General features: G+C 36.9%; 1 protein-coding gene across 1 annotated transcript; it reads left to right on the forward strand.

The window, feature by feature from the left end:
* Window positions 1–447: 447 nt before the first annotated feature.
* LOC142337588 (RNA polymerase II-associated factor 1 homolog) lies at window positions 448–22,028 on the forward strand. The gene is made up of 14 exons (XM_075386926.1): window positions 448–642; window positions 756–877; window positions 4,471–4,639; window positions 4,785–4,833; window positions 4,938–4,994; window positions 5,067–5,135; window positions 5,216–5,319; window positions 5,681–5,797; window positions 6,478–6,687; window positions 7,011–7,167; window positions 16,906–17,061; window positions 20,033–20,174; window positions 21,033–21,292; window positions 21,741–22,028. The coding sequence occupies exons 1-14, from the start codon at window positions 482–484 to the stop codon at window positions 21,795–21,797; spliced, it is 1,830 nt and encodes a 609-aa protein (XP_075243041.1). The 5' UTR covers window positions 448–481; the 3' UTR covers window positions 21,798–22,028.
* The last annotated feature ends 1,321 nt before the right edge of the window (window positions 22,029–23,349 follow it).

Below are 23,349 nucleotides of genomic sequence, written 5' to 3' on the forward strand. Positions count from 1 at the left end.
GCGAAGAGAAGCAGCGGAATGTTATTCGTATCAGAGGCTGCGGTGGTACTAAACGGGCTGTGCGGGAGGGGAGGCTAGACGCCTAATTAATAGTAATGTTTCAACTTTTTGACGCGGCTTGTAGAGCATAGCATATTGATGTAAGTTTAAAATGCAATGTGTTATTGCGGTAAATTTAAATACGTTGTTGTAATGTTTCATAGTGGGGGCTCACTGTTCCGTCCATTGGATAGATCATACTCCCTTTTTCCCATAAGTCCAAAAAATTAGAAAGATGAAATAAAATTAAAGATTTTAAATATTTTTCAAAATTTTTAAACATTTTATGTGTATTCTCTTCCATTATAGCCCTCCAGCTTAGTTGTCCCTTCTTATTCCCCCACCCCCAATCATGGTAAATATACCATAATGGAGTGCTAACATTGGAAAGACCCGTACATTTAATTGAAGACAATAATTGCAACACATTTTCAGGTTAATTATGCCTCCCACTGTGCAAGAGCAAACAAGGAGGGAGCATAGAAGTCATGGGGCCTCTGAGAAGCGATCTGAGTTATACAGCTGTCGAGTGAAATACAATAACACACTACCTGATATACCATTTGACCCGAAGTTTGTGGCCTACCCTTTTGATATGAACAGGTACTTACTAGTTCTTATCAGCTAAAAGGTGAAAAAATCATTTCAGCTGAAATTCATTTCTTACCTCGGTGATTACATTGAGGAATATTTTAGCAGCTTGATTTGTGTTTCAGATATGTGCAATATAAGCCCACATCATTAGAAAAGAGTTTCAAGAGCGAATTGTTGACAGAAGTTGATCTGGGCATACCAATTGAATTGATCGATAGTCGCTTTTACAGATTTAATCCCAACGGTTAGTAAAGAACCAATTTCTGACGAGCATATGGTCAAGTATACATTGCACTTAAGGCTGCTCCATGATTATTCTCAAATTAATGTGGGCACGAAATGGGTCTATTGCGGTAATCATCATAAAAACTGGAGATCAAATTTTAAACATGCATGCAATATCAGATCTTATTTTGATATATGAAGCGTTGCTGAAACCTAACTAAGCGAAACTTTTGATTTGTTTAGTAATTGCTCTCACACGAAGGTTGTATCAAGCCCTGTGGTCTTTTCCATGCGATTATTCGACTGACTCTTGACTTTGTCCTCAAAAACAGGATAAACAAGGAGGCTCGGTAATGTGCGATTGCATAGAAGTATCCGACCCCGCTCATCCACAATTTTGGCATTATTGTTTACCAAATGAGGAACCGATAGAAAAACCCAAAGATTATTTTTGGGAATCCCAAAAAAAACAAAAAACCAAAAAAAACCAAAGTATTTTTCAAAAAAAAAATAGTGCATGAACGAAAACATATCCTCCAAAGCAAATAATTCAGTGGAGTAAAAAAATGATGCACTAAATTGATGAGATATGCCAATATTAAGAAAGCGAGTTAAGAACAGCAAAATCAAACAACAACAACAAACATTAATTACATCAAAAATTTTGTCCGTTTTAAAAAACAAAACTTAATAACAAAGTCAACGTAGCGTCAGATAACATTGAAACTAAACAAAATAACTTGTTATTCGCCAGAAATGCTATGGGACCAGTTCATAATAAGCCTTAGTAACAATTAGACAGAAAACAAAACAATAAAGTTGAAAATTTTGCTCATTTCTTTTAAAAACAGTTAGTTTCAAAGTAATGAAAGCTATTAGAAATCAACTAAAATATCCCATAGGCTTTCGATTATCGATGAATCTGTAGAAGGGCGTTCAGATCTGTCCTTATTCATTTTTATGCAATTAAAAAGAACACCAAAAAGACGATAAACACAAATTCAATTAGAACTTGCCAGAAAACGCTGTCGAAGCCGTAAAGTCATATTTTGGACCTGATAATAGGCTCAATTTTGTAATATTCAAACACTGATAATTTAGTATGTGGCCTTTTATTAATGATACCCGGTAACAAGTAGAGAAAAAAGGCAAAAGTAAGTAATACTTTTGATTTTTCGAAAGAAAGTTACTTCCAAAGTCATGAAAGCCATTAATTACAAAATGAAACAATTTGAAAGGTTCGTTTATTCGTCCAAAGGAAGCTCTTGAGTCTGAAGGAAGCTCTTAAAAGGTTCGTTTGTTTGTCCAAAGGAAGCTCTTGAGAACGTAAATATGACAAAAATCAATTTAATTTACTTTTTTTGTGAAAAACCGGTGTCGAAGTAAGGTCATAACGAATCCTTTAAAAATATTTGATTTTGTGACACCAATCCCTTTTGAAACCTTCCCCTGACACCAATAATGTCATTTTTGACCTGTAATTAACGAGACTAGGCAACAAAAAGACAGTAAAAAGAGCAAAATTGCGAATTTGAGATGTTTTTTTTGTCATTTTGGAAAACAATTGTTCTCAAAGTCCTGAGAGCCATCAGCTATCAACTATTATCAGAATATTGGCTCATCTCTTCTTCTATGAAAGGCCACTGAAACCTGTCTTTATACAGCAAATTTCATACAACTAGAACGGCAAGATAAAAACGACAGTTAAAGACAAAATTAAAAAATTCAATTAAACTCGTCAAGAATTATGTGTCGAAGCCGGTAAACGATACTCTATACCAATCAGAATTTTAAGATGTTCAATATTGCTTTATTATGAACGCTAATAATGTGATATGAGAACTGTCAATAATGTGATAATGTGTCAAAACTAGAAAACGTGAAAAACTGGCAAATATCTGAAAAAAAAATCTGAAAACTAGTTGTATCCAAGCCAGAAAACAAAAACTTAAGGCTTAAAACCGCAATATAAATGAAGTTTTGCATCAGTAGAAAGAAGAAGCATTCTTCTTGGCTGACACTAAGCTACAAGTTGACCAAATTAAGCAAAAAATTATAGGAAAAGCTCCTTAAGCCATTATTTATTTTAAAGTCATTTATTTTTAAAAGTCAAAGGACTATGAGCTTTCAAGTAAAAAACTAAATGCATTAGATTGGAGCTGCATAGGAAGCCTATTGGACCTATCAATCCTGACCTTTGATTTGATATGTTCTGTTCTTTAATTAATATAAAAAAGATCATTTTTTTAAAAAAAAAAAGACCGACTGATTACAATCCGAAATCGGTCCAAAACTAGCCCTGCTATTTTCTATTGTCCATTCGGAACACTTAATTTTTGAATTTTGTAGATATAGATATTTTGTTAGTTAAAAACTCAAAAAGAAATTCTGTGTTTTTGATAGTCAACAAGTAAAGTTAGCAAAAAACGGCAAAGTTTTATTTACAGAGCACTCTCAACAGAAGTTGACGTAGGAATAGCCCCCTTTTGAGGCTACAAAGATTGTATTAGTGCTTTTTGGGGGGTGTACTTTCGGCAATTTTAATCAAAGTGGACTAAAGAAGCTTATTACGTGCTGTTTTTGATGAAAGACTGAATTTTGAAATTTTTAGCCCAAAAATTTGACAAAAAAATTAAATCAAAATAATCAACAATACTTTTTTGTCTTTAAGAATAAAATCAACAACTATTCTTAAAAATTTTAACGAATTTTACAAAAATTGACGAAAATACAGTAAAAAATTCCGTTAAATTGTGAATAAAAACAACGGAATTCACTCTTTTTCTCAGAAGTTTAAATCTCGATAACTCCCTGTAAAAAACGAAAATGAAAAAATCTTTTTAATTCAATAAATATTTTACGCTGGACGAGCTTTCTAATGGTACCAGTCTCAACTCTCTACGATGAATATATCGATCGGCGAAAATTATCTGAACAAAAAAACCATTTGAGTGCATAGTTCCTCCCCGCTCAAGAGGGTTCGGAACAACAAGTAACTCCCGTAGAGCATTAAGTTGTGATAGAGCCTTTCGGTTTAAGAGACTCTGCGTATGCGATTCACCACAACTATTTTGGAGACATAAGTTCATGTTAACCCCCCATCACACACCGTGCACATTGTTTAACCCGTAACCCCACCACGATCACCCAACGCCTCTTCAATTAAGACGAAGCTAGCCCCCTGAAACTGTAGATGGCTATTGAAGAATCCAACCGCACGCCAGTCGTATGATATCAATTCGAGCGCCGTTAGTGGCATGATAGCCGAGAGGTAAGGTGTGTGGTTCACACGCCAATGATCGAGAGTTCAATCCCCTGCCTCCGTGAAGCTGTCTGTGTAAGGATGAGCTCTTACTTAACCATAGCTTCAGGTTGACCATAGCCTGACCAATGTTGGCTGCAATGATGGTACCACGTGAAAGTTTCAGACGGAAAAAAAGTGGCTATAGTCACCAAAAAAAGAGCAATGCTGCTCATGAAAAGATCAGTCTGAAATGTGGGGAATAATAAGAAAAAGGGCAGCTGAAAACAGGCTACTGTAGGCCTAATGCTGTTCCGCTGCGATTACGCAGAAACGACAATTATTAATTATTATTAGTCGGTTATGTTTAGATGAACTGGATCCTGCAGACGAACGTCTTTTGGAGGAGGAGACAGTTGTTGCCCAGAACTCAAAGAGGTCCAAACAGCATGCCAGGAACATCTCATGGCTCCGGCGCACCGAATACATATCTTCCGAGCTAGGTAGATACGGATTGAGCAGCGACAAGGCCGAAATTAAGTAAGTGCTGCTACAGAGTACTGTTCAACAGCTTAAACCTGGGAAAGTTGCTGTTGAGCTCACAAAATTTACAGAATGTACTTGCTTAGCGATAGCAAAGGCTACTATTTCATTTACCACCTGTATAATTTTTATTTTATTTCAGAATTGGTGCACAGATAAAGAAATTAATGAAAGAAGAAGACCTTTATCGAGTAAGTTACAACATATCGGTAGCTGTTATCATCTGGACGATGTGACTGTCCATTCATTTCTTGCTATCAATCGTCCGTTATGAACGCAATTTTTGCCATTTCAGGATAGAGAAAGCCAGATCAAAGCTATTGAAAAAACGTTTGAAGACAGTAAATCTCCGGTTAGAGAGTTGCGTTTTGTCAAAACTTTAATAATCAGGTACTCGGCGAAAACTCATTGTTTTTTTTTTCAGATTGAAAAGCACCACTCTAAACAGGGAGTTTACAAAGTGTCTGAGTATCCTGTGTATCCCGATTTCAAAGTACGTGTTATTTTCTTTCTAACGTCCAAATGTTCATTCTGCCTTCTTCATCCTTTAAAAACTGTGCTTGTTGTTTTCAGTTGTGGGCCCACCCGTATGCCCAAGTTATTTTCGATGCTGACCCGGCCCCAAAAGACAGACCAGCTGAGGAGCAGATAAGTGATATGTCCCAGGCTATGATCAGGTAAACTTTAGACAATCCAGGTTGCCCCTAAATTAAACTAGCTTTCTTTACTATCTTAACTATCTTCGTATATTTTTTCAGGAAAGAAATAATTTTTTTTTTCAATTTAACAATTGAAAGTACTGAGAGTAACGGGTATCAGCTTTTGAAACAGATATTAAGCATTCTTCCCAAAACTAATTTGATCACAGCAATCCGTGTAATCATAAACCCTTTCAACTGCAAATTATAGTGGTCGAGATTGCGGAGATTATGGTTACATTTCAGTGAAAACGGTTCAGATTATATAAATTATATTTAGTTTTAACCGGAGAATATTCAAATTTGATGGCCAATGCTACAATACATTGTATGTGTTTAGAGGTATGATGGACGAGAGTGGAGACCAGTTCGTGGCTTACTTCTTACCAACTGAAGAAACCAGGAGGAAGAGGAAACTAGACCAGGATCAGGGCATAGAGTTCAATGCTGAGCAGGAGTAAGTTTTAAGGAAATTATCCGATAGGCTAAGTAAGCTGAGCTATCATGTAATTGAACTGGATATTTTTCATGCTCCTTTTAAGACTGCAGGCGTTATAAAGAAAATCTTCTCAAGTCAAGAAATAACGTCTTACTGAAATAGTTTTCACGAACGTACTAAATGAATCTGATTTTCCGTAAGACTCCCTCTTGTCTCCCTTTTACATGAAAAGATTTTTTTTCTTCACTGTGTACTCATGAAGTTACGTATAGCGGAAATTAAAAGACTCACTCGCACATTTTAAAATACCGAAAGTTTACAATGCTAGAAGTTGCTACTTAGCCAAAATTTGACTTCCATTGACTTTCGTCATTTTAAAATGTGCGCGTTTCGTATTTTAAGCATGGTTACGTGACTCTGCAGAAGTCACTTCGAAATTCTTGCTTCGCGGTTCTCAATAAACGCCAAAAGTTCTCCGTGACTTCAAGCAGAATCACGTAACCATTACGTAACAGCTGACCTGTAGCGATGAGTAAAAATTGGTTCAACCAATCCAGCATCTAGTTACCATAAAGCGTTTAGGCCGTACCGGCATCACAGGAATTCATAATAATAGAAATTGAAATCATGAATGCACCAATATAAAAAACGATCCGTGATTCATAATTTGTAATTTTAATTTCACCTTTGATCTTCAGGTACCACTACAAGCTAACACGTGAGTATGGCTGGACTGTGAAGAACAAGGCGTCAAAGGGTTACGAGGAGACGTACTTCTTTATCTTCCGTCCATCCGACAACGGAGTGTTTTACAATGAACTGGAGACAAGAGTGCGACTGAACAAGAGGAGGAAGCTGGGACAGAACATCTCTCAACTCACCAATTCTGTCCTTGCTGTTACTCATAGGCTAGTCACCATTATCAGTGCGCAGCGAATAAATACTGATGGCTATATGATTTTTGGAGAAAATGTATTCAATTTAAATATGCTGCTTCCGGCTATCGGTTCATGGACGCCTCTGATTTCAGCTTCCCCATCAGAGAAAAAAAAGTGGCTAGGTTCTGATCTTCTTTGGTGATTTGTAGATTAGATTTTTAAAGTTTAACTGGCAATTGAGTCAAGTTGAGCTGTCATTCTGATTAGCCAAATTTTTCGGACCGTGCCTTTCGGAATTTAAATCAAGAAAAATACGTGAAAAGATCTCTGTAAAAAGTTAGTTTCATTTATAGAGATTTCAATGCGAATGAAGCGGCTGCTCAGGAGAACAGGATGACCCAGTTGGAGCCAGCAATTGCAGAAGAGGACGATGATGAGGAAGAAGACGAGGAAGAGGAAGCTGACGTCGTTGACGGAGAGGAAGATGATAAGGATGGTGAAGACAATGAGGTACAATTTTAGATGGAAATGTTTTTCGTCCTTTTTTAACCGACCCGAACAAAATGTCGTGTCCAGTAGCCGCTGTCAGCCTCTCAGAGACTATTATTTAGTCGCTCTTGTTTTTTAATAGCCGCAAAGCGATAGCTGGGGCTATTATGGGCTTTCTCTTGGTTTTTTTATTTCGTCAACATTTTTGTTACGACCATATGACGTCACAACCACTTCAAATCTGCTTTTTGTCCATTCGTTCATGCAATTTCAACTGAACTGCGTGCGTGACGTCATTTTTCACTCTTAGTGGAGCGAGCTTTTTTGTTCATTTGGTCACACGTTCACCAAAGTTTTTGGTCACACGTGACTTACCTAACTCTCAAAATGACTTTCTCACTTTGTAATTGACTTTTTATAGCTGCGAAGCTGTAAGCTGAGCGTAGCTATATTGCGGTGCTCTTGGTTTTTTTTGTTTGTTTCGTCGTCTGACGCTTCATTTTCGTTTTACATTTGTTCTAGAACATTCTGTCTCGTCACTGCTTAAATGGCTTTTTCGCGCTTGATTTCACGCTTTCTGCGTGACCTAAATTGCGGTTATTCAGAAACAGAATCAGTTCCTAAAACAAAGTTGATTGTAAGAAAACAGATTGTATGGTCCGACAGCCGAGTGGTTAAGGCGATTGGCTGTTAATCCGGAGATCGCCGGTTCGAGACGCGACAGGGAAAATTTTTTTGCACCCAAAAACGACCTCCTTTGAAATAAACTTGTAAGTTTTATAGGCGGCCGCGATAACTATTATCAACTCACTTCTGTATCTTTTTCCATCTGTATTTTACGGCACGCAAGTCTATTTCGCAGCTATTCCGGCAATCTGCCGGCTATGTTCTTTACTTTAATTCAAAGAGATAAAGTCAAGTAAATTTGTGTCAATCTAAATGAAGGTTATTTTAGAGCAGTTAGTAGAGGCAGCAATAACTTATACCGATTCTTAATCAAATGTAACATCTCATCCTTTAATGAAAAGTAATTTTTTGGTCTTTTTTACTGTTTTTTTTTGAACTGCAGATCTACGCAGATTTTGCGGCTATTTTCTGGCAATCTGCCAGCTATGTTTGTACATTTAAAAGAATTTAAGATTTATAAGGGCGCTGCCTTTTTACTACTCGAAAAGGGTTTTTGGTTTTTTCGGTGTTTTTTAACCGGAAGTGCTATATGTTCCGACAGCAGTTTCACCTTCAAGAGAAAACGAGTAAAATTGCCGTGTGAACTGATTTTTGCTGAAGGAGAGAAGTTTGTTTTGTTCGTGCGCTGAATTGTGTGAATGAGTTTGTGACGTTGAAGTTTTTTCGACAGATTGTTGAATATAGCTAAATCTTTAATTTTAATCAGTTTTAAGTGCTCTCAAACAAAGTTAGTAGCAATTATTTTAGTCTTGCGGTCTTTTTACGACTCGAAGAGAAGTATTGGTATTCTTAGGTTTTTCATGTTGAAAGCAGTTTGTTCATGACTTAAACTGTGACTTCGTTTTTGAACACCGAATTCTGTTTTGGAACATTTTATTTTAACCGTAGCTTAGGTTAATTGCTCTTGAACGAAGTTAGAGCAATTATTGTAAACGTGTCTTTTTATTAAAAATTTAAGCTTCGCGCTTTTGTTAGTTATCTCATTTGCGCTCGTTCTGAAATAAAGTTTGTTGGTTGGAGCTCGTGGATTGTGAGCGAAGGAAAATCAAAGCCTTTGTAGCTGAGTTGTTAAGATGATGCCAACATGGAGGTGCGGGTTTGAACTCCAGTGGCGAAATTTTGCGCCCATAAAAATATTCTAAGCTACGCTCCCTCTAAATTGAATTTCCCCGTCTGTCCTTTGAAAATAATTCTTCCGACATTAATCAGTTTATGTTCAATGGATTATATTTTAGAGCTGCTGTTTATCTTCAAAATCAAAATTTCATTTTGAGAAATATCGGTGCTATAACAGTCCCTCCTGCCTTGCCAAATTACAGACGCTGGCGTCAGTCAAACAAGCTGATCAGCCTGATTCTATGACGTCAGTGTTGCTGTTTCAAAAAAGACCTTAGCTATCAAGTTCCTTTTGGCACGATATGCATTAACCTTTTACCCACCGTTGTTCCTTGGCAACAGTTCAGATGTTTCGTGAGATTTGCGTTACAAATCTTTTTTTGCTACCGAGAAAAATTCATCCATTTCTTAAACCATTGAATTACAACTATCAAATTAATATGACTTGGTGTTTCAAAGTTATACATCCACCTCGATAACGTTTTCAACACTTTCAATAGTTTTAGTATAGCTGAGAAGCTGTGAACTGAGCATAGCTATATTGCGGTGATCTTTGTTTTTGTTTCGTCTGGCGTTTTTGTTTCAACATTTTTGCACGCCGGAAACTAGGAAAAAACATTTTGAGGATATTTTCATGCCGCTATTTCACTGCTCTTTGCTGCTTTAATGTTGGTGACACAATTTCTTAAACTAATTGGCGGTGAGTTTTGAGCTGAACTTTGAGAAGAGTTTTTCTGATCATAATTAACTACCTCACCACTTAAATGACCGTTAACTTTGTTAAGGTCACTTGAGACCACTCTAACCCCTTTCAAGGTGAAAATAGAGCGCATATATAATGATCAATGTTAATAAAAAAGCATGGCGACAAAAATGATAGCGAATATGATTTTTTGGAAAGAACCTTGTTTGAAAACGTTTGTCTTAAAAGGTTGGCAACTCCACCTCAATTCTATATTTCTTGCTGTCGATAGATATTCTACAGCACGTAAGTCTGTTTTGCAGCTGTTTCGGCAATCTGTTGTATTTTTATAGTCTCGTTTCTCATTCTCTTAGCAAAACTTTGCAGGTGATTTGCGTAATTCGATTTTGATCGTACATGACTTACCTCGCTCAATACCTACTAGAAACTTTGCGGGTGATTTGCGTAATCCGATATTGATCGTACGTGACCTACCTCGCTCAATGCCTACTAGAAAGATTTCCGCGCGATTAATTTTTCCAAGCCTTATTAGTTTACCGCTGAATGTATTTTACAAAGTTTTCTTAGCCGCGTTGTTAACTTTTAAAACATATATGGCACGCAAGTCTATTTCGCAGCTATTCCGACAATCTGATGGCTGTTTTATTTGAGATTTTTCATTTTTTTATATTTCCAATTTAGGTGGTACTTAAGAGATTATATTGCACGACTCGTGGCTCTTTTCTGGTGCTCTACCGGCCATGTTTTCATTGCAATTTTTTGCTTGACTGATTTTATGTCTGACGCTAACTTTTTGTCCAAGAAGCCAGATGAACAGGTAGAGTCCGGAGGCTGCGGTAAAACAGGTAAGTGGGTGAGCCGCTTTCTTGGAGCTGGGTCTTACTTTTCTCTAAGTTTGCGATTCACCGAAACTGTTGAGGATACATTTTGTGAAGTAAATTTCTTGAGTCCTCTCCTGCTTGCCACTCCCTCATCCACCCTCCTGCACCTAAGACCCCCCACCCCTTCACGCTAGCATACCCAAGCCGCAGCTGCCTATTAACGAAGGCAACCACTCGCCGGTTGTTTGAGAGGATTTCCACTGCTTTAGTTGGTCATTTTTTGCTTATATTTTCAAATTTCTGCAAAGTTCGCTTTTTTAAATAAAAAATCAGGCATTGCATTTCTCACTTGTTAACCTGAATATTTTTTTAAGAATTTGCATGTATACAATCTGTTTTTGGGGTTTATGGTGTTGTTGTTTGTTCGATTTACTACATTGTGACTTTTTGTGCGCTGTCAAGGATTTTGAGTTTCGTGTTAATAAATGAAAATGTTTTGTGGTGTCTAGTGTTTGGAACTCTATCTTTTTCAACAGAGCAATTGAAATAAAATGACCGTTTTGGAAAAGTTTTTTTTTCGGCTCGTTGAATTACGTTCACATTGCGCTGGGGAAAATTGCTAAATAAATTTACTGATTACCCAAGAGTAAATATTGAACTGGTGTTCTTTGATTTTTTCATTTTGTTTTCAATTTTCAATATTATGAAGGTGTCATCGTTTTTTTTTACCATGTGCTCATAACTTTCTAGTATTTGGCCCTGTTATGTCTTAACTCAAATATTTATAATTTGTTGGCCTAATTTTTAGTTTTATTTGCTCTGCTTTTTTGAGTTCTTAAAAAGATCTCTAGATTTTAGCCTTTTTTATTTATTTCAATGTTTTGTTGTATTAATTTTACGGAGGCGTTCTGAGGCTTTGTTGGATTTTCTTTTAAGTTATTTACGACTGATTGATCCTCAGACTGAAATTACTGGATCTTATTTTCGAGAAGTTGCTCAGTAGTAGGTTTTTGGCAATAAATCGTTTTATTAATAGCCGCACACCTATGGATTATTGGCCTTCTCTTGTTTTTTTTTATTTCGTCGTTAAGATTTTTGTAACGACCATATGACGTCACAACCACTTCAAATCTGCTTTTTGTCCATTCGATCATGCAATTTCAAGTGAAGTGCGTGCGTGACGTCATTTTTCATTCTTAGTGGAGCGAGCTTTTTTGTTCATTTGCGTGATTAAGTTTTTGGTCACACGTGACTTAACTCACTCTCAAAAATGACTTCCTCACTTTGTAATTGACTTTTATTTACTTTAATTCAAAGAGATAAGGTCAAATGGGTGTGTGTTACTCTTATTGAAGGGTATTTGAGAGCAGCTAATAGAGGCAGCAAAATTGAGATTTTAAATCAAAATAGAACCTGTCAGACTTGAATGAAAAGACAAATTCTTTTGGTCTTTTTTTGACTGTTTTTTAGACTGCAAATCTACGAAGTTATTGCGGCTATTTTCTGGCAATCTGTCAGCTATGTTTTTAGCTGTAATCTGTTTCACCTTGTTAATTGCTCTTGAACGCAGTTCATAGCAATTATTGTAAACGTGTGTGTCTTTTTTATGCAAATTTTTCGCTTGACAGTTTTGCGCTTTTCTTCTAGAACATTCGTTGACTTCTCAAGTGACTTTTTCACGCTTTCGTTCTTCATTTTTGAGTGATCTCTATTGCTCTGAAGTAAAGCTAATATAAATTCGGTTGCAGAATAAGTGAGGTATGTGATCTGTAGCGCAGTGGTTAGTAGTTGTGGATGTGGAGCGGGAGGGCAGTGGTTCGAATCCCGGCGGGGAAAAATTTTTTGCACCCATAATTTGATCTAGGCTACAGCCCCTGAATTAAATTGCCTCGCCTGTCGTTCAAGAGCAATTCTTCCGACATTTGTCGGTTTATGTTCTTTTTACTGATGACCTGATATAGATTGAATTTATTTTATCAAAGATTTTCAACACGAGAGAACTGAGTGTTATTTTCTTATTTGCTTTGACGCAAAAATTTATTTAAATTTAGTTTTTCTTTTTTTATTTCTAAGAAACCTGTTACGATATATCTACTTTCTCATTGTATTTTATGAATCGTAGAGATAATCGCAGAATCCCGAATTATGAGATCGGTGGTTTTGTGACAATTGTTAACCCGATCATTTTTTGAGTAGTATATGTGATTTCGAGAGTTCATGGGGCCTAAAGTCTTGTTAATAGCTCTCAAACAAAGTTTGTAGCATTTGTATTAGTCCTGTGGTCTTTTTATGTGATTTTTCGCTTGAGCCATTTGACTTTTGACAAAAAAGTTAAATGGGTCAAGCCGTCCCGCCCCCTTCATTCACCCCCGTCAAGCCTCCTCCAACCCGTGGTCAAGGTGTGAAGGGCGGTTCTTAGAGTTTGAACCCGCGCACAACTTCACCCTCCTTCCAATCCCCTCCCCTGCACATCGCTCAGGCCGGAAGGGACCCGAGCAGCCAAACACCCCCCGTGCCCCCTTCCATCAACCCCCCCCCCCCCCCCCCCACGCTGCGCTCACCTCACCCCACATTTTGTTACGACAGTGGTTAAAGTTTTTATGAAATATTTTATTTAGCTTTGTTGAAACAAAGAATAACTGTTTCGAGATTAAGTCAAGTTTCCGGCTTCAATGACGCTTTTTTTGCTTGTGATGTTCCGGCGCTTCGAGTTGCTTTCGGAAATATTTCGGCTAATTTCAGAGTGTGAATAAAATTTTAAAAGGTTGTTTCGTGTCAACTAGTTCGAAGAGCGGAGAAAAAAGTCGTTATTTTGTTCATCACTGTTGAAACAGAGCGAGAAATGTAGCTGTAAATAAATTTTCGCTGAGCGAGTGTTTTTTCGTTCATGTGACGCTTTTTCAAGCTGTTTTTTTGTTTTCTCATTTGTTATTCAAGAGTTGCTGTACCCTAAAATAATGATATCCATGTGATTTTGATAGCGTTTCGAACCTTTCTGGTAAGTGGAGGGAAAGGGATTTTTAGGCTAATCAACTGTTTTAAGGATTCTTAAGCAATTTTTGGCCAATTTTGTTTTATCTGATTGAATTTCTAACTGAATTGAAATCTAATGCCGCTAGGCCTTGCCTGATAAAAATTGAATGAAATTTCATTTGTGCAATTTTGGGTTTCTGTTTTTACAGTTCTTTCTTCTTTCACGAATAGATAATCACTGTTTAAGCTTATTACGGCTTGCCTAATACCATGGGGGCAGATTTACAGGTTTCGATTGCTTGAAACAAAGTGTACTCCTTTTGTATGTGTACTTGTAATTAGGAAAAGATCATTGAATTGTCCTAATTTTTGTTGTATCTAACTTTTTTGGCTATTTATTTCTTTTAATTGCCCTCAAACGAAGTTTATATTAAGTATTTTAGTCCTGTGGTTTTTCATTGCAATTTTTTGCTCGACCTGCATGATTTTTTCATCTGAGCATTTTTACTTTTTGTCCTCAAAACGGGATAAGAAATTAAAGTCCAGATGATATTAAGTGGCTGAGCAGCTGTCTTAGAGCCTTACTAATCTATAAGTAAGCGATTCACAGAAACTGTATTGAGGAGACAATTTTTTTTGCTTGAAAGGGTGTTCATAATTTTTAAAGTTTGACCCCTGCTGTCAGCCCCCCCCCCCCCCCCCCCCCTCGACACTCAACCTTTCACCCTCCTCCACCTGGCGATTTGGACGCCTTCTCATGCAGTCCTCTCAACCCTGTCCCCCCATCGCTTGAACCCCCCCCCCACATACACAAACACTAATCACGCCCCATCCTAATGCTGGGATCCCTGATCTGGTTAGTACCAAAATCGCCCGAAGTTAGTGGGTTCTGTTTTAAAATTTGTGCTATTTTCTCTGCTTTGATGAGTTCTGCCAGAAGATAATATTTATTTGAAAGGGTAGTTCCTTCTAAAACGATTTCGAGTCGCTGTCGGAATTCATCCGGCTATGTTTTCACACATTTTCATAACTTTTGAAGTAGCATTAGTGAACTTGGTCTAGCTGAAACAGGATATACAGCGAAAAAGCGAGTTATTTTGTTGCGTTAAATTTCTAACTCTATTTCTCATGTGGAGTGAGAAAACGTTCTTTGAACAAAAATTCTTTCAGTTGTTTTTTAAGTGCGCGCAATTTGACTAGTTTTTTAAGACTTTTTTTCTAAGTGACTCAATTTCAGTAAATACTATGTCTAGTTTTTTTTATTCATTGAAAAATCTTTCAATTGTAGTTTAGGGCTTGTGCTGCTGTTTTTTAATTCAATTTACCGTTCGATCGTTTCCTTGTTTTACATAAGACAAGATTTTCAGATTTAACTACTGGTATACCTCAATTTGTTTCAATTGAATGGAAAATAGAATTCATGTAGTAATATTGCGCCGCGAAGCAAAATCAATTGATTCTGAAGAAACCAATAAAGCCCGATTACTAAAACTTATGTTTGAAGACTTAAGTGCATTCAGTTATCAAAGTTCCTTATAGCATACTTCTAATTAGCATTAGTAATAAGTTTATTGGGCTGCAATTTAGAGGCCGAATTTGCCGGCGCATCAACTCAAATGAAACTGTAGACCAATTTGCACCTTTCGACACAGTTAGAAAATAGTTGTGCTGTCGTCAATTTTTCTCTTTTTCTCCTATGTAGGTCCGTGAGTTCAATGAGGGCCGTGTTTCAATCTCAACGTATGTCCGTGGGTTCAATGAGGGCTATTGTGCGGCAATCTGCCTGCTATGTATACCCCTATTAGCCTAAATTTTGTTTTTATTAAAGTGTTTATATGGAGAGAATGTCTTGCACTTTTTTCATTAAAAATCAAAACAGATTCCCAACCTGGATTAAACGTTTCGGTTACTCTGAACTCTTGGTGGAAATAACTGTTTGGGAGCTAGCAACGGTATTCTTTTGGGAATTGTTTTGCTTGATATTTTTTTTATAGCTGAGCGTAGCTTTATTGCAGTTCTCTTATTCTTTAATGGCTGAGATCACTGTGCGGAGCTATTGGACTTCTCGTGGTTTTAAGGACTCGGAGTGAAATCGACGGAAATATTCGTCGAACAAAATTGGAGAGTAGAGTGGAGCGCAAAATTTTTATTCGTTGCTCATACCGCTGTTTTAGAGGTAGCTAAAAGTTGATGTGTGAAAATTTTTTACATGCTGCTTTGAAATTTTTTTGGTTTGACTTTTCATTTAAGTGGTTTTTTTAGAATATATCATTTCTTAGTTTGCATTTGGTTGGTTCAATTTTTTTGTTTAATAATATGAGTTTTATGGTAATTTGAATGTTTTTAGGTTTGTTTCTTTGCAGTAAAATTTTGATTAAATAATCGAGAAATTTCAAACTTTTTGCCAATTTTTGCAGTTTTTGATTTCTCCCAAATTGGACATGTTTATGAGCCTATTATGGCTTGCTTATTGTTTCTTGAGCTTTTGATTGATCTCATTGTATTTAAAGAAAGGTTTTTGTTTTTATGTGCACTGTGTTAAATCAGTTCATTTATTCTTGAAATTTTCTGACTGAATTGCATTCTTAACGTCATTTTTTCACTTATCGCAGGAAGATTTTTGTTCATTCGTCTGAATAGTTCTCAGGTCAGTCGTGTTTTACCTCACTCTGAAAATGATCTTTCCTCTCTGTTTGAGTTTTGCTTACTTTAATGGGAGGTGTTGAGCAGTCTACGAATCAATTACAGTCATAACAATTTGTGATAAACCCTTCTATTTCCAATGAATTCTTAGAATGTGTGTCCACATAGATTCACGTCAATTGAGATTGATAATTTTGATGAATTATTTAGTAAAAGCGGCAAAAAGTGAGACGTTGTATTGCGCAAAAATTTCTGCTTGTTGTTCTCAAATATGAGAATGTGCATGCTGCGCCAAGCAGATCAATTTTTAGACAGAAGTTTTCACCGGGTCTACAAAAGACTGGTGTTAAAATCAGCATTGACATTGGCATAATAGATAGTCAAAAATTTAGGATTGGGCATTATTACAAAATTTTTTGCAGATGAATTTTGTCTACATTACTAAAATTGCCAGGCTGTATACTTTTTGTTACCTGTCTCCTTTGAGTATTATTGTTTGTAGAATTTTGTTTGCACGAGTTGGAACGTTTTAGTTTGTTAGAGCCTTACTAGCTTCTAAGTGAACCATTGAACGAAACAGCTGAGGCCCCAAATTCATAATGTAAGAGAGAATTTTGAGGGCTTTAGATATCTTATTGCCCCCCTTTACACCCAAGGCCAGTTTTCCTAATCGTATGCATGGTGCAAAGCTGGTACCGATATTCGTGTGAGGGCAGTCCATCTGATGTTAGTCGGTGATGTTCAAACCTCATTTTTGTTGGCATAATGATTCCGTTTAAGAAATAAAATCGTTGGTTTATATGATGTGCTCTACAGGAAAACATGGACCAGAATGAGAACAAGGACAATAACGAGGAGGATGAAGAAGAGACAGATGACAAGAGCAAGATTGTGAAAAAGGAGACTACCAACGATGATGAGAGTGACGAGGAACGAAAAGCTGGCACGCATGCGGAAAATAACTCAAAACAGGTTTGTTCGTTCATTGCAATCTTTGATGGCAGTGAAATTAATTCAAAATAGGTTTTGTTCATTTCAGGCTGAGTGCATCTCTTGATGAAATTAATCTTTAATCATCACGTGAGGTATCATTTCAAGAGACCACTCGTGTAAAATAGTATCCCATAAGTTCAATAATGCCATTTTTCAAATTTGGTTCTTGAGACGGAAATTATTGCATCTGGTAGAACAAAAGCAGCCTATCCGGTATGACTTTTGACAGCCCCGAACCGGAAAGTAAACGACTTGTGATCAGAAAAATACTCAGCTCAAGTTAGATTCTGGTAGTGACCAATATTCCTTACAGATACTAGTCTGCCCTGATGTGTTTAGAAAAAAAACCAAGCAGTTTTTAATTGCTCGCGTAGAGAAGCAATTATTGTAAACGTGTCTTTTTTATGCAAAATTTTTGCTTGACCGTTTTGACTTTTCGAGTGACTTTTACGCCCTTGACTTTTTGCGTTTCGTGTGATCTAAAATTCTCTTTCAATCACAATTTCAAGCAGCTGAATTCAATTGGCGACAATTTAATACTGAAAGTCAAATGTAAAGTGCGCCGAAACTGGTTCCATTTTTTTTACTTAATCTAAATCTTAATAGTGGTATATCTCAACCTCTAATGTGGTTATTTGGAGCCCACTATTGAACTTCTTAGACCCATTTAGCCCCCCCCCCCCCCGACTGAATTAGGCTGAAATTGATTAGAGCTCCCACTAGTCGTTCGAGAGCAATTCGTTCGACGTTTAGTCCTTTATTTTTTTCAAACGACCTTTAAAGTGGTGTCAAAAATTGATGTTCGATCAAATTTTTGGTTTGAGAGGGATTTTGTCTTTTCCGTGAGTGCTTTTAGTATGATACATATGTGTTCTAATTGCGCCCATTTGCAATTGCTTGAATTCATTGGCAGCTAAAATTTTTTATTACTTTGACACTTTTTATCCTAAAATATAAGTGAATGTTTGCCCACTTTTACATTTTTTTCCTGTCGTCTGATCACATTTGCCCACTTAACATTTTTTTCTGTCGTCTTATCACTTAGTATCATCAATGACAAATCTGATTGAATGATAATAAGGCCGAATTGAACCTAATTAATGGTTCGAGTTAACAGATTAAATTTTTTCTGGAAGTTGCCACTACTTTTTATCAAAAGTTTTGAAATACTTTTTTTGTATTTTTTATTTTACATAGGTATTGCTGTCTTTGACTTATACCTCATCCCTTCTTAAAAACTTAGTCTTTTCACAAAATGGTTTTTTCAGTTTGGATTGTTTTTGATGTTCTTGAGGACTTGTTGCTTAGTCCCGATAGTACCAAAAATAAGAGTTCTTGTTGACTTTCCAATGCGGTGGAATTAATTGTCAGGTCATAAGTTCATTTAATTCTTTGGATTTTATTTCAGGACTTGTACTCCTGTTTTTTTTATTTCACTTTTACTCATTTTGCCGCTTTTTCAACATTTTTCACGAAATCTTTTTAATAGCCGCCGTCCGTCAACCTCTCAAACGGCTATTATTTAGGCGCTCTCCTTTTAATTCGCCTTACCTTTTGATCACGTTTTTCGTTTTGCATAAGTCACGATTTTCACGTTTGACTTCTGACCTACTTCACTCACGGTTTCAACTGAATGGATTTTAAATTCTTTCAAGCATTGAGTTACCCAATTAAGTGAATACGGTCAATGTCAAAAGAGCAAAATCAAAAGAAACGGGATGAACCGATAAAGCCCGGTCATTAAGTCTTTTTGAATTAGGTTATCAAAGTTCATTGGAGCGATTGCTAGCTGATATTAGTATTAAGCTTAATACTGTTCAGTTTAGAAGCCGAAGTAATTATAGGTTTAGAATCTAACTGAAACTGCACACTGAATTAGAACATTTTTTGAAACTTCGGAAAAATTTTGTTAATTTCAATCTCTTATTTTTCTGTTTCAATCCCGATGTGCGCGTAGCGCGTCAACGGCGGCTATTTTCCGGCAATCTGCTGGCTATGTTTGACTTCTTCTGGCTAGTTTTTTTCTTCGCTCATTTTTGCTTAAATTGTTTGCGGTACTTAAAGTTTGTTCTTTACAGTTACGGTTACCATCTCTAATGGTTATTGGTAATGATACTAGCCCCCGTATCCTCTCAATAAGTAGCAATAGTATGTCTAACAACAAAATGAAATCAAAATAGTTCGCTTTTTCTTACATCTAAAGTTTTCTTACATCAATCAGTGTTTTTTAATTGCTCTCAAACGAAGTTTGTAGCAATTATATTAGTCCTGTCGGTCTTTTTTTTATGCGATTTTTCGCTTGACCAATTTTTCGTCTGACGCTTTTGACTTTTCGTCCTCAAAAACGGGATAAACAGGTAGCGCCCAGCGGGCATTAAGTGCTCTTAGAGCCTTTCAGCTCTGTTTCAGCTCAATCTGTTTTGGAGACTTATACTTATACTTATAGTGTGAAGGGCGGATCTTAGAGGTTGAGACCCCCCCCCCCCCCCCCCCCTGTTGACCCCCCACCCCACTATTGCCCCCCACCGCGCTGTTGCCCCCCAACCCAATGTTGCCCCCCATAAGCCCCCCGGTGCACCCCCGTGGCTAGCTACTGACGAAGCCAACCGCTCGCCGGTCGTTTGAGAGCAATTCGCCCGACGTTAGTCGGTTATGTTAGTCGGTTTTTTTTATTTTCTGTTCTTTCAATCCCTATCGGGGTTATGGGAATCAACGGCGGCTATTTTCTGGCAATCCGCCTTTTATGTTTTACAAAGAACGCTAATTGCCGTTTGAAAATCGCAAATGAGTGCCAAAATTCGACTGAATTTACTAGTGAATTGGAGATGTGTTGAGCAGCCCTAGTAACTTATTACCTGCCTGTACCAATTGCAGAATTATAATATTATAATGCTCCGATTTTTAAATTTTGTAGAACGCAGTTTGCATCTCATTGGGTTGAATTGATTAGGATGAAAATGAGGATGAAGAGGGAGCAGGAAGTGGGGCATCAGAAGCAGAGGACGCTTCGGATGACAACAATGGAAGCGAGAATGAAAATGAAGAGGAAGACGAGCAACAACACAAGTCATCTGCTACGGTTGTTAAGACAGGTCAGAATTCAAATGTGTTTATGGTTATTATTAATAGCCGCCCTCATCTTCTCAGCCGGCTATTATAGCGCTCCTATTTTTTTTTTTTACTTCGTCGAATAAAAAAATGTTTCGCTTTACCTCATTTTGCCGCCTTTTCAACATTTTGCGTGATATCTTTTTGACTTCTCTAGGCTAGTTTCTCTCTTCTGTCATTCTGCTAAAAGTGATTTTGAACATCAGCTGCTCAGCAAAGCAATTCAAAATGAACAGAGTCAGTATAAAAAATTGAAGTCAGAAGTAGAAACGGGATAAACCCATAAAGCCCAATTTTAGATGCCCGCTATTTGAACATCGTTCCTATAAGTATTAGTTACCTCTCTCTAATGCTTATTGGTATTGATAGTAGCCCCTGTAGCCTCTCTCTAAGAAACAGAAGTATGTTCAACTACAAAATGCCATCAAAATAAATCGGACTTAAAAAAATGTTTTTGTACAAAAATCTTTTTTTTTCAATATCTTCTGTTATTTCAATCCCAATCATGCTTATTGGAATCAGCGGCGGCTATTTTCCGGCAATCTGCCGGTTATGTTTGGTATCAAATGAATTATTAATAATAGGAATTGCATACCAAATCCTTAACTCATTTAACTTCTTAGAAAACTAAAGTTTGAGTGAATGAGAATAATTAATAGGGGGCGGAGTTTTCCCCATTATTCTGAGATATAAGTTTGTGCAGCATGCAATAGTATTTTATTTTAGCTTAAAGGTAGAGAGAATTGCAACGTTATCTTAGAGTACAATTTTGTCATTGCATTTTGGTTTGCAGTGTGGCTGATTTTGATTTACAGAATTTTTATTGCGTTCATTTTGGACAGGGAAAGGAGGTGCTGAAGAAAGTGAGAATGATAACGAATCAGAGGAAGAGGAGAATCCAGACAACCAGGAAGAGGAACAAATTGATGAGCAGGAGCAGGAATCGGAACAAGAGGAAGGTGATGATGTAGATGAGGAAGAGGAGGAGGAGGACCAAGTGACTGTCAAAGCAGAAAAGGCAGAAGACTCACCTGGTGAAGTCAATAATCAGGATCAAGGGGACGAAGAGGAAGCAGAGCAGTCCACAAGTGATGAGGACCAGGTACTAACCAGTTACATAAATTCACGCGCCTCAAAACTAAATTATTGTCTCCGTAAACCTATGTCAAGAAACTAATACGTGTTTGTTTGTATGGGTACTCGTTCTATATCCCAAGAGTTGTACATATATTTAAGCGATGATTTGTATCATAAGGGATTAAAATGGCAGTTGAACAAACTGTTCTCATCGTGAAAACTCAATTAATGGGGCTTTCTCAGGTGCGTTTTAACATCTGCCTCTAATTTGCAAAATAAGCAGAGCCTTAAAAAGGACCCTGATGAAATTTGTGACATTTTAAAGTGTTTTGTGGCCAGTACTGCTCTTGGTTCGAGGAAACTTTGCCATTGTGAATTAATGCAGTGTGAAATCATATATGAGCCTTGTGTTAAATCACAGTAACTTCAACCCGGGTTGTTGGTCAAGTTTTGTATGAGCATTAAATTTTTAGGAGTCCAGCGAAGAAGAGGAAGAGGAAGAAGTGCAACAAGAAGGAGACGATGACTAGCAAACTCGATCGAAATTTTACCTAGAAAAATGTTCTGCTGTGAAGGTGTTTCTGCCCACGTAGCGATAATGTAATGAAGCACCATGGGTGGATCAATCATACGTTTTATCTCTGAATCTCTTAAGTGAATAATGTTCGAGAAACTATAATTTTGATTGAAAACTGATCGAATCTTTGTTAATCTTGTTGGAATATTTGTCTGTTGTAGATTTAATTTTTGAAACTGAATAATTTTGAAAAGCGGGCGATGTTTCGTTAATGGCCGCAAAGCGACAGCTGAGGCTATTATTTGCCTTTTGTGGGTTTTTAACAATTAATTGATTAATAACCGCGTCAGCAATTCCAGGCGGCTATTATTGCGGTCCTAATTTTTTTACGACTCGAAGAGGAGTTTTGGAGAAGTCCTTTTTTATAATACAAAGAATTTGAATTGTATTGGGGCGCTGTTTTTAAGATCTCTTCACACATTTTCATGATTTTTGAAGTCAAATTGGAGTAGTGATTTTGGTCACGCCGAAACAGAAGTGGGGCGAAAAAGGAAGCGGTTTTGCGGCGTGACATGTTTTCACTCTAATTTTCAAGTAAAGAGAAAACGGTGTTTGAACAAAAATTCGCTTTCTCGCTAGTGGTTTTTTGTTCACATGCGGCACAATTTCACTTTGATTTTTAATAGCCGCCCTCATCTTCTCAGCCGGCTATTATAGCGCTCCTATTTTTTTTTTACTTCGTCGAATAAAAAAATGTTTCGCTTTACCTCATTTTGCCGCCTTTTCAACATTTTGCGTGAAATCTTTTTGACTTCTCTAGGCTAGTTTCTCTCTTCTCTCATTCTGCTAAAAGTGAATTTGAACATCAGTTGCTCAGCAAAGCAATTCAAAATGAACAGTCAGTATAAAAAATTGAAGTCAGAAATAGAAACGGGATAAACCCATAAAGCCCAATTTAAGATGCCCGCTATTTGAACGTCGGTCCTATAAGTATTAGTTACCTCTCTCTAATGCTGATTGTTATTGATAGTAGCCCCTGTAGCCTCTCTCTAAGAAACAGAAGTATGTTCAACTACGAAATGCCATCAAAATAAATCGGACTTAAAAAAATGTTTTTGTACGAAAATCTTTTTTTTCAATATCTTCTGTTGTTTCAATCCCATTCATGCTTATTGGAATCAACGGCGGCTATTTTCCGGCAATCTGCCGGGTATGTTTACTGTTTTTTCAATTTTTTGGATCGGATTTTTTTTTAAATGGTTTTTGCAATCCATTCATAGTCCGTTTTAGGTCTAATTTTTTTAGTCAATGAAAATTCTTTGAATTGTACGTCAGGACTTGTCCTGCTATGTTTTTTACTTCGTCTAACAGAATTTTGTTTCGTCTTACCCTGACTTCTTGGAATTTACTTTTTCAATGACTTCAGTGACTTCTACTGCTTTGCAGTTAAAATTTGTGTTCGTGACTTCATTTCTGCTTTTAGGTCATTTGCGTGACTTACGTCACTCAAAAATTAACTTCTGAAATCACTTAATGAACTTTAATTTTTTTGAGCATTTACTAGT

This window comes from Convolutriloba macropyga, chromosome 4, assembly GCF_964194025.1.
Source record: "Convolutriloba macropyga chromosome 4, txConMacr16.3, whole genome shotgun sequence".
NCBI lineage: Eukaryota > Metazoa > Xenacoelomorpha > Acoela > Convolutidae > Convolutriloba > Convolutriloba macropyga.

Coding starts and splice junctions, on each gene's coding strand:
- LOC142337588 (XM_075386926.1), top strand. CDS start 482: ATGCCTCCCACTGTGCAAGAGCAAACAAGGAGGGAGCATAGAAGTCAT. Junction 4,640..4,784: donor AGCGACAAGGCCGAAATTAA/GTAAGTGCTGCT, acceptor ATTTTATTTCAG/AATTGGTGCACAGATAAAGA. Junction 7,168..16,905: donor AGGATGGTGAAGACAATGAG/GTACAATTTTAG, acceptor TGTGCTCTACAG/GAAAACATGGACCAGAATGA.